Source organism: Aulonocara stuartgranti, assembly GCF_965226115.1.
Source record: "Aulonocara stuartgranti genome assembly, chromosome: 13".
Taxonomy (NCBI): Eukaryota; Metazoa; Chordata; class Actinopteri; order Cichliformes; family Cichlidae; genus Aulonocara; species Aulonocara stuartgranti.
The window spans coordinates 22,028,547-22,040,804 of record NC_138949.1 but is presented as its reverse complement, the minus strand read 5'-3'; the positions used below and the strand labels follow the sequence as shown (position 1 = coordinate 22,040,804).

The 12,258-nt window shown below is 39.6% G+C and overlaps 1 protein-coding gene across 1 annotated transcript in view; it reads right to left on the bottom strand.

The window, feature by feature from the left end:
- ctbp2a (C-terminal binding protein 2a) overlaps positions 1–12,258 on the bottom strand; it is an 86,981-nt gene that overhangs the window by 57,873 nt on the left and 16,850 nt on the right. Inside the window, exon 2 of the mRNA XM_082557349.1 lies at positions 4,379–4,540. Coding sequence (XP_082413475.1) covers positions 4,379–4,436 — 58 coding nt within the window. The 5' untranslated portion in view covers positions 4,437–4,540. The remainder of the gene's footprint in view (positions 1–4,378; positions 4,541–12,258) is intronic.

The window sequence follows — 12,258 nt, the reverse complement described above, 5'->3', positions numbered from 1 at the left end:
AAAATGAGAAAAACAGCCATTTTTCTCAGGTGATTGCATCAAATTGTCATAATCCCCACGCACTTTATAAGACCATCAGTTCTATTTTAAATGTGCCCCAGTCTGCCACCCGGAAGGCTCTGCTAATAGATGTAATCAGTTTCTTTCTTTTTTTGTAAACAAGGTTGAGTCCATCAGGTCAGCAATAGTACCTCCTACATATGACCCATCCACGTTTAGTCCCTGTTAAGCTGCCTTATACCAGTTTGAACCCATCTCAATTACACTTCTTAACGAGATGGTTAGTCAAATTAAACCTTCTGGTTCTCCCGTGGATGTGATCCCTGCATGGCTCTTTAAAGAGGTTTTCCCTTCAATTGGAACCTCAGTCCTTGCTATTATAAATAGCAGTATTACTTCCAGTGTGGTTCCTGATGGTTTTAAACATGCAATTGTTAGCCCTTTATTTTAAAAAAAATGGCCTTGACCCTTTAGTTTGCTCAAATTTTAGACCTATTTCAAGACTTCCATTCCTTTCAAAGTTATTGGAAAAAATAGTTTTTACCCAACTGAATACGTTTCTTGATGCTAATGGCATCATAGAGATTTTTCAGTCTGGTTTTAAGCATCTACACTCCACTGAAACAGCACTTTTAAGTGTTTTTAACGATCTCTTTTCAGCTACTGATTGTGGAAGTTCCGTGATCCTTGTGCTTTTAGATCTTACTCCAGCGTTTGACACTGTTGACCACAATATTCTTATCTCTCGTTTGGAACACCTGGTTGGCATTAAAGCTGCAGCACTGGATTGGCTTCGCTCATATTTGAGTGGCAGAACGTTGAGTGTTAAAGTTGAAAATTTTGAGTCCACCTCAGCCCCCCTTCCTTGTGGGGTGCCCCAGGGCTCAATCCTTGGCCCTCTTCTTTTTTCATTATACCTGCTCCCTTTGGGGTCTATTTTTATAAAACACGAAATATCCTATCACTGCTACGCAGACGACTGCCAAATTTATTTGCCTTTAGCACCAAATGGCCCAGGCTCCATCCAAATCCTTTTGAACTGCCTTGAAGATATCAAAGCTTGGATGGCTCTGAACTTTTTGAGTTTCAATGAGAGTAAAACGGAGGTGATTGTATTTAGACCTAATAATATTTCATGCAGCCCGCTTGTAAATTGTGGTTGGCTAGGGTCTTATATCAAGCAGCATGTGACAAACTTGGGAGTCATTATGGACTCAGATTTTAAATTGGACAAGCATATTAGTTCGGTGTTGCAAAAAAGCTTTTTCCAGCTGAGGCAAATAGCTAAGCTGAAGCCAGTTTTGTCAAGACGTGACATGGAGAAGGTAATACATGCCTTTATTTCAACACAGCTTGGCTACTGTAATGCACTGTTTTTTGGAGTCAGCCAACGATCTCTTGCTCGTCTTCAGCTCATTCAAAATGCTGCTGCCCGCCTCTTAACTGGTACCCACAGCTATGAACATGTAACACCTATCCTGTCTTCTCTTCATTGGCTTCCTGTTCATCACAGAATTAATTTCAAAGTCCTAACACTGGTTTATAAATGCCTTAATGGTCTTGCTCCCCCATACCTTTCCGAGTTACTTCAACCTTATATTCCTTCACGGACCCTCAGATCAGCTGACCAGCTGCTGTTGGTTGTCCCAAAATCAAGGCTTAAATGTAGAGGAGAACGAGCCTTTTCAGTTATGGCCCCAAAACTTTGGAATACGCTGCCTCTAAATATTAGACAGGCATCTTCGTTTCCTGTTTTTAAAATGCTTTTGAAAACACACCTTTTTTCGATAGCGTTCAGACTGGCTTGAGTTGATATGGTTTTTATGTGTTTTATTATGTTTTATGTGAGTGTCAGTGGTTGTATCTTGTGTTTTACCCTGTGTTTCTGTACAGCACTTTGGGCAAACTTTTTGTTTTTAAACGTGCTATATAAATAAACTGGATTTGGATTTGTTTAAGATATTGCCTCCACAGACAGCACACTGTAATTACTCTCCATTAAAAAAAAAAGAGGAGGGGAAATGTGTTTCCATGCAGGGTTGGTGGTTTGGAGAGGTTTGAGATGCCACATGTGGATCTCATTGTGAGGGTGGAAACTGAGAGCATCAAGGATTCATTAAGAAATCTATTAAGTAGTGTTTCCCAATCTTAGTGGGTTTTTTCTTCTTAGAAATAATAAAGTAAGTTTATATGTGATGTGTTGAAGGTGTCCAAGAATACCATAATATCATGCAAATTACTAAAATTACTTTTTTTTTTTTTTTTTGCATGCAAAAAATATTTGCTTATAGTTTTTGGCAGCTTTAATAAAGACAATTTTCATTGACTGCAAGACTACATTCATTTGATAGACAGTCCAATTCAGACTGTCCAGCTCTTTTTCTCAGATTAATTCCAGCTGAGTTTAGAAAAATCAGGTCTGGACATTGTCAAATTTGCACTTTTTCACATGTAGTACAGAGAGGCAGACGTGTTCTCACTACTGGAAACACTCTTTGATTTAGCCGAGGGTCTGCTCTCTTGTAGGACGCATGCAGCCCACTCGCTTACTATGATTTCACCTGTGCTATTTTAACACAGAGCCAGTCATCCCCTGGACTCTGTACTGGGGATGTGCCATATCTTAACATCCACCACTATACAGACATAAAAAACATTTATGGGATAGATAAGTGTCCCATCATGATATCAATGATATAACAACACCATGCATTTACATTCCCAAACATGCACAATGACCCAAGCCCAGAGATGTCTGAGAGCGAGAGAGCAGCGAGTCAGCCTCCATAGATGATTCAGTCCCTAAAAATGAATCTAACCTCCAACAAAGCCAACAAATACTTTGCAAAATTTCCACACAAAAAAAATAATCCTGTTTCAGGATTCAGTCAAAAACACTATATTAGCAGACACTAGCAGGTGATGATGTGCAGGAAGAAGAAGAGAATAACTTGTTAAAAAGATCAACCCAAGGCACAACATCCCAGGCAGAAAATATTTTCCACTTTAAGTTTTATTATGTGACAATATGGTGCAAGCTCTTGAAGAATTACAAGAATTACAAGTAACATTAGTTATTGTTATTGTTAAAGTGTTAAGCAGTTATTTATACTTTTACTGAAAATGTCCAGGGAAAACTGCCAAGGCTACTTTGTCTGCTTACATTTAACTTATGCTATATCACCCTTGTCTATAATGCTGCTGCTCCTAGAACCACAACAAATGAGGTAGTTTGTCATCAACGACACAAGCTTACTGGAAAAGAAGGATGGAAAATATCCTTCACTTTGTTCACACTAATAAATGCTGCTGGCTGCAAGCTGCAGTCACAGATAAAGTGTTGTTCAGAGATGCCACTATTGCAAATTTCCTTGAAATATCATGGTATAATTTTGAGGCTATATTCCTCACCCTGCATTATACCAGGGAGCTGGCAGGTTAAAGAATGTTATGTTATGTTAATGTTATGCTGGACATTTGCATTCATACTTTAAACGCCACTGGTAAACATCTAGGAATTCTCAGGGGTAATAAATAAACAGCAAGGAGGTGCAGCTAATCATTATTATAAATATCAGTTACTTTGATTAAACAATAAATCGATAAACCTGTAAATTATTCACAAGGCTTGTTTTATCTGACTGTCGAGGTTGTTGAGGTGTAAGATCCCCGCATTTTTTCAAATAAATCATGAATTAATGAGCTTGTAATTTAGCTTTTAAACACACTTTTTTTGTGTGCTAAATTTATCTCGATGGCTTGTAGATCTAAGACAAAGTGCTGAGTATGGCACTAAAGTGTTGGTGCAGCTGATGAGTTTGGACAGATGCCTGTTGATTGTTCGGTAAAAAACAAAAGACAAAATGCAGAAAAGAAAAGTTTCTTGTTTTGTGCTTCTCTCCATCTTAAACACACAAATCAACTCCAACTCCACCAAATCCCAGGGCTCTGAGGAGTGCTTCGCTTTATTACAGTCTCCCTACTTCATTCTTCCAGCAATGTGGAAACATCGAACTCAAGCCTCAGCCATCAACCCAAACACACACACACATTTTTTTCTGGGCTAGACATCCTTCAAAGATGAAGTTTGGAGCCTCGGCGGGTCCCAAGGCTCCCTTTTGACACACACAAACACACTTATGCAAACGATCCCGCTGGCTTTTTCACTGAATTTTGTAGCAGCGGGCTAAAAAGCTTAAATACTTGTGGAAACTTCAGAGTGAATTACTCAGACAAACTCAAAAGTTATATGTGCCCACTCAAAGTCACAAGAACGCCTGCAACCTAAAACAAAATAAAAATCAATATTTGAATGTATAGCCAGCATTTCAAATGTAAACACACAGAAACAGAGAATGAAGAAGTTCGCCACACTCACCCTCACAGATTCTGTCCAGCCGCTGGCGTTTCACTTTATGCTTGTCGATTAGAGCCATCTCGTCACAGCTTGGTGGATGAAGTGACTTCTCCTCTCCTGATTTTTGACCCTACCTCTTGTCCTTAAAATCCCAAAGAAGCTAAGAGAGTTGATATTTTACACCTGAAATTCAAGAAAGCAGTGACAAAGATCATTAATGAAAGGATGCCTAGATGGAGGGAGGTTGTTTAGAGTATTTATACTTTTAAATTTTTAGTGAGCTACCACACATATATCAGGGTAAGCGTGATAAGTGATGAGCTATACTTGGAGTTAAGATAATTTGCATCAGCAGTCCCCTTGGGAGGCAGCACCTCGCACACAATACTTAACAATGCAAAGCAGCACAGTGCATGCATATAACTGCCAATAAAATGTAGAGCCAGTGCTTAGAGTTAGGTGCCTTTTAGCCAAATCCTTTATTTGGGATTACCATAGATTTTAAATACAGTCTTAACATCTTCCAATCACGATTTCTGGACTGTCTGAAGTGTCATCAGGCAATTCATTATCGCTTCGTTTACTATGTTTATTAATTTACCTTGCAGAGGCTGGTCTTTCCACCAGAGGGAGCCTCGTCCCAGAGAGCACATTTTATTTAAATTAATTAAGAAATGTCACTTGTGCAACCCGTGCTTTCCAAATTGAGTAAAACACAGCAGCAAGCAGAAAAACGGGGAGTGAGTAAATAAATGAGGCATTTTAGCAATCATTAACTTCAGTGACTGATGCTACTCTAAAGAGCATTCTTCTAATTGGCTCCTGCTGAAGCCTGAGGGACACGGCACAGTTTTTTTTAGTTTTTTTTTTTTTTTGCCAGGCAGGCAAAGATAGAGAGGATGGTACAGGAAGGCACACAGACACACACACACACACTGAGGGCACACAGAGGAATGTGGGTCAGTTAGTCAGCAGACAGGAGGAGGTTGTATCAGCAGAATAAAGACATAAAAGGGGGTAGGTGGGAGAGAAAGTACTAGAAAAACATCATCTAACAGGATGAGTACAGCGTGACACTATCCTCCTACATTTTAACTGTATGTCTGTCAGCACTTTTATAACTCTGCGCTCTCCGTTTCTTTCCATTTTTTGCCTCTGGGCCTAATCCTAGAGTGCTACACTTTCAGAATGGCTCTCGCGTTACCATTTACATGATGATATATCGATATTTGCTCTAAATGCAATTATAACCGGTGTGTTTTTGTGGGGCGCGGGGTGGGCTAAACAATGTGGCTGAGTGATGAATTGATGGTGCATTTTAATTTGGCCAGTTGTTGGGAGGGAGCGAGGGGAGGTGTAGTGCACTGCAGTGAAAGGGAATTTAAAAGCAACACCGGAGGAGGTGCCACAGTTTGGCGTCTTTCTTTAAACCCAAGCACAGTTCAGCTCGCCCCACCAGTCAGCTGTGCTTCAGCTTGCCTCCTCCACAAGATATGCCTCCCTGCCAAAGAGCTGGAGACCCACATGTGGGAGTCAGAGGAGAAGTAATTGAGCAAGAGTGAAAGCAGGAAACAGTCACTCAGAGGCGGGGGAGTCACTCTGCCTCGTCTATGAATAGACCGGAGGAGACATGCATGGGCATCTCTGATTCTGTGCTGCAAAAGACGTAACCCTATAGGTCACAAGTGAATCTGGCCATTAATTATAAGCTCTCCTGATACAGACTTCACTTTGCTGATGGCTGCCTTGGTGGACAAACTCTGTAACACAAGAAGATGTCGGTAATGATGCAGCGACCGGTGCAGACAGAACAACTTGGAGTGATGTATAATTACACGGAGTTGCTTAGACAATGTGATGATGGGAAGAAAATGATGCTATCACAATGATGTGACATCTAGTATAACTAGCTTTTTAAAGAGAAGCTTGTGTAGAAACAAGATGAAACAAATGAGCTCTCCGTTTATTTTTAATAACGCATACTGAATATCGCAGGCCGATGCTAATGCAGATATTCAAAGAGCAGTAAAATTATGTATACTGGCTGACATTCATACATATAAATACATACTGTATGCTGGAGTTATTCTGAAAAGGAGAGGCTAACATTTCATTAACTTTTCAGGAATTCATTTCACAAATTACTTTGCAATTCACAGTGAAGACTCTGCATATGTCTGTTAAGCAGAACAGACTGTGCTACAAGAGCTGCAGCACTGCGAGTATTGTATACCGTATACAATACTGTACAATTTTTAAAAGACTCCAAATAAACTTGTGTATTATGCATGATTAAAAAACGTGTGTAGTCGCACTTTATATATGCCTGTACCACTACATGTGCAATAGGTGAATATCAACCACCCAAGGCATCTATCAGACTCTAATTTTTAATTTAAAACTATACTTTGTCGAACTGCATTAGGGTGATAGAATTATAGGGTTCACACTTGTTTTTCTTATATTATGCAATCATAGACAGCACAAAATATGGATGTATTTTTTCTCATACAAGCACATTTTCTATGCTTTATGTAAGCGCTTTCTATCTAACATTCACACTCTGATGGATGCATCGGAGAGCAACATGGGGTTAGTATCTTGGCCAAGGATATTTGGCATACAGACTGGAGCAGATGGGGATCGAACCACCAACTTTAAGTCATACTGACTGAAACATTAAGTTCAGCTGTAAGTTAGTTATTTCTGGACTCAGAAAGGAAATACTCATTGGCTAATGACTTATGAATCACTAAATGTGTGGATTCAGTCAAAGCTACTCAGTTTCAAACAACTAAGATTCAGCACTTTGCTAACCAGTGGATGCTGTCATGGCAGCTATATGCACGTATAACAGTGAGACATTCCACATCAATAGAACTTGCTTTTATATGGTTCTTTTGATGTGATACATAAGGTTATTTACATATGAATACTATATAATTTAGGCCTATATAGAATACTGTGCAGATGTCTTGAACCTCCCCCTGTTTCTTTATTTTTCTTGTTTCAGACATGAGAAATAGCTGCATTGGCATTTTTTAAAATTGTTGCCATGCTGAAAAATGAACCTGTAGCCAATCAGATGCTCTCCAGGTGATATTGTATGTTGGATTCAAATCTGAAGATCTACCATCAATTTTACCAAGATCCCCAACACCACTGGCAGGAATGCAGCTCCAAACCATGACTGCTCTGTATTTTACAGATGGCTGTTGACACCCACTGCATCTCTCTCCTAACCTTCTCCATATATACTGATGACAATTTGAGCCAAACATTTTCAGTTTGGATTCATCCCTGCCTAAGACCAGTTGCCACCGATTTTCAGTCGAGTTCTTCTGTAACGTGGCATACGTCAGTCTTTTCTCCCTATTTCTATCTTTAAGAATGGTTTCCTGACATCCACCCTTCCATTAACAGCATTTCTGATGAGGCAGCTGGATCAGCTGAAAGGCCAGATGCATCTCTGAAGTCCTGTGTCTGGTCTTTGCTAAATGTGCTTTTTTTTTTCTTAAAGACATGACTTTCAGCTACTGCTTTTGGCAAACAGTTTTTTAGGAATCACGTTGTTGTTCCCAAAAATTGGATTTTTGTCCTATCAAACTGTTTTATCTTTGACATTTTTCATATATTTAACTAAAAAAAATGGAAATAAATGACGTGATTTTGTGACAATCTGCTAGTAGCAAAGTGACTAAAGGCACAATTCAGACATGAATACTGATTGATCCCTTGAATTAGATGGCTTTTTATGCCTGGATGATCACTTTTAAGTGGCTTAACAAGCAAACAAAAGGCATTCTTTTGGAAATGGTCAGGTGCAAGGATTTGGCTGAAAATGAGTGAAAAAGAAACCAGTGTTTAAAGAAAACTGTTGAAAACCCCACAGAAAGCCTGGAGAACTATTGCTCAAGACCAGTTTAAAAATTACAACAATGCCTGGCTCCTTGGAAGAAAAATATAAACAAATGAGGGATGGGTCAAAACTTTTGGCCATTACTGAATATTAAAACCAATAAACCATTAACCAACCAATGACCAAGTGTACTATTTTCAGTTTATCAATTATACCAAAGACACGCAGCCCCAAACCTCTGCTGCTATCATCTACACCTTAAAAACCATTTCAAATATGACATTTATATTCCCATGCCTCAAATGACAGGATGGCAAACCACACAGGCTTCCAGGAATGGCCTCCTCAGCAGTTTGAGAGCTCCAATTTTTTCATCAAAAAACCCCAAACTGTGGTAAATATGACTTCATTTCCATAAATTAATTCCAGACATTTTGACTCATGTAAGAAACAGATCCACTCCATTTTCAAAAGAAAAAAAAAAGAAACATTTCAACTCCACTAAGCGGGTTGAAATGTCAACAACAACTTTAAGCACAGCTCTCAGTCAGAGGAGTGCCAGAGAGGAAGTACAGTTATCCTGCGGCCCTTAGCACCGTCACCGCTAGATTGTTACTTCACTAAGTGCTGTTATGTAACTTAACAATAAGGGGATTGACCTGAGAGAAAATACGTGCTCAGAGTTGGATGAGAGGAAGAGAAAGAGTGGACAAAGTCACACACACACACACACACTCAACACATATGCAAACAACAGAAATACACAACCCTTGAGACTGTCTGGCTCAGCCTACAAGAGGGCTCACTCTGCCCAACACACACACACACACACACACACACACACACACACACACACACACACACACACACACACAGGACTGTTAGCTGTGTTTAGGTACTCATGTTCACAAGTCTGCGACTGTGAGCCAGTTAGAGTGTGACTAAAGTAACTGTTGCTTGATCTGTCGAGTGATGCAAACCTCACAGTATTCTTGGTAACTTCTTAACTGCGCAGGCAGAAAAAACATTTACTACAACTACATATAAACTTCAGCCTTTTATGAGCTACAGTGTGATTTACGACAAAGACACACGACATTTAGTGCGCACAGTTTCTGCAGTATAGCCAGTCCACAAGTGTTACTTTGTAATTGCATCTTGCCTTTATACCTGGATGCATTTCATGCACTGTTGGACTGCATGCCATAATGCTTAGATGAGACCATTTTGAAGGTGTATACTGTTAATCTAGAGCAGGAGTAATAAACATAAGGCCCAGGGGCGAGAATCAGACCCCAAATGGACTTACAGAACTAGACGACTTTGAAAAATGTGAAAGGGGGGATACATTTTGGACTTTTAAACATATTTTAATAAGTTTTACAGCTTTTCCTCTGGATAAAGAGCTCTCCCATGGACATTTATACCTTACTATTGTAATTAATTAATTGATTGATAAACAAATAAATGGTCAACTACTGAAATTTCTGTCTTATACAGCTGGTCCACAGTGAAAAAAACAAACAAACAAACAAAAAACGGACATTATCTGTGAACTAACAGAAACTCTCTCATTTATAATCATAGGATACTCCCGCAATGAACTACAAGAACCCTTTCTGTTAATTGAAACATTTATTATTTTACAATTGTGTAAATTTGTCAGGCTGACAAGTTTCTTTCATTTCATTTACTACAGTTTCACTTGTCTGGCCGACTTATGTGGACCACAATGTGAAATGAGTTGTTCTGATGATGGCCTTGATCTAGGATAACATACTATAGGTTCATAAGTTTGGCCTCCAATGTGCCGTCCACCACATAGTCCTCAGTATCTGAATTTTGAACAGGTTTTCAGTTTCAACTAAAAGAAATCTACACAGGTTCTGATATAACTCCATCTCCAACATATCTGCGGAGTGTAACACAGTAAGAGTTGAACCCTCAAAAACACGGACCCCAAAAAATGCACTCAGCTGCAGTTTAAATGCCACTCGCAAGATGGACTTAAAGAATAGTTCTTTTATGCACTTTAATGGTGAATAAATGAGGCGCCAAGCTGAGATTTGCTCAAAGTTAATAGCTTTTTAACGGTTGTGAGAGGTGGCAGATGTGCACCACAGATGTGCTCCCAAGCACAATGCAGAGAGAGTAAAATCTTTATCAAAATGCCACAATAAAATCTTTTGAGTGCTTCGCCAGGAGTTACATTGCTTTGTCGCAGCAGTTGCATCATCAAGAGGTTATGAATTTATACAGCGCCTTTCAATCTGACACTGTGGACATCAAGAAATTTCAGGAGCACAAAAAGCCACTTTATCACTTCACACACAAATCTCTCTCGGTGTTACATCTCTTTTACTCGTGCTCAAACTTTTTCTGTGAATTTCTGTGAAGAGAAGTGCGTAAAATTGCAGCCTAGGAGATCTTGTTTAGGTTGGCAATACCACTAAATACACAGACGGAGAGAAGAGAAAGTGAAATAGTGAAAGTGAAGAGGTCTTTTTCTGACTGAGGCCATTTCTCAGAGGAGCCCTCTTTCCAGATTAAGAAACCTGTGGGTTTGGCTGAAGGTGAAAAGGCACAGAATGAAGCAAAGCTACAAAACACGTGCACGCCTTAAATATCTCAGAAGGAGTTACTACAAGGGAGAGTTCTCATCATGAAAAAAAAAAAAAGAGCTGTATCCTTTTTTTAGCTCATCAACCAAGCTTCCAGCCCTTGACCTCAGTGAACCAGTTTAACTATGTGAACTTGGTGATGAACAGTCTGTACACACAAAAAAAGAACTGAGCTGCACGAGTATGGTTATGCAGTAAAAGACTCACAAAAGCTAAAGAGAGACCTGGTGGCCTTGAGATAAATCTTATAAAGACTTCTCTTCTTTTTTTTTTTTTAACCTTCTAAAGCTTATAAAAAAACATTCAAATTTCTTTCCTCTAGCAATAATCTCAAGATCTGTCAGTTTTCTTTCTTTTTCATCTCCTTTTCTTTAAATCTTTCATATGGAAGCCTTGTGTCTACATCTGCCAGTCAAAGCCTTCATCCTTTTGAGGGTAAAGTGTGACATTTAGGAAATACGCTTCTTCAGTTCATTCAAGGATGAATGTAGTTTAGAAACCAAGAATCCCCAAGATTTCTGGACACTAACTGCCTTAAATCTCATTAATGCAGCACATCAATGGACAGGGAAATCCTACAGTCAACATTTTGAGAAATACTTCTGTGCCAGCTACCAAAAATTACACCTTAAGAGTCTATGATTATTGTCCCTGAAAGTGCAAGGTAGCAGAAACAGAGGAGGCAGCGAGGCGAAGGTAGTTAAGGTTTCTCTCCTCTCATTAATCGGATAGTTGGGGCTCTGAGGGGCACGTAAAGCTGTCACTCAGACCACTGATTTACACCTCCCTTCTCCTGGCAGGCTTCTTCTTCCTCCCTGTCTAAATACACCAGTTACTGGCAATTACAGCCTTCCTCTTTCTGCCTCTCCATCATCATCACAATCCCCAATGTCTGTCCGTCCATTTTTGGGCTTCTTCATGTATCCTTTTACCTCCTTTCGCATGTCCTGTCAGCCTCTGGCAGTCAGCGTCCTTTAATTTTCTATTTCTCCTTTACATCGCCTTTTCTCTGAACCATTTTCCCCATCTTCTCCCCTTCGCCGGCTCCCCCTCCTCCCTCTCACATTCTCACCGTCGTTTTCTCCTCGCAGCTCTAAATGAAATGAGACCGCTGCAGTACTAACTGCTGACTTGGGCTAATGCACAATTTTGTAATAATGCCTATTCGTTTAAGTCACCCAGGAAACGCATAACTGTGACATTATTGTGCACAGTAGCCTGTTACCCTAACCCAGCGAGGCTTTCAGCATAGCCTGCATACCACCTTTCTCTAGTTCCTTACAGCTAATGAACATAAACAAAGTCTGGCATGAAATATCCGCTGTCATAATTGGCAATTTATTTATACACAGCATCCCAAAACTACACAGACTACTGAAGACTCAACAAAGAGGGTCCACGTCTAAATTAAATAAAAAAAG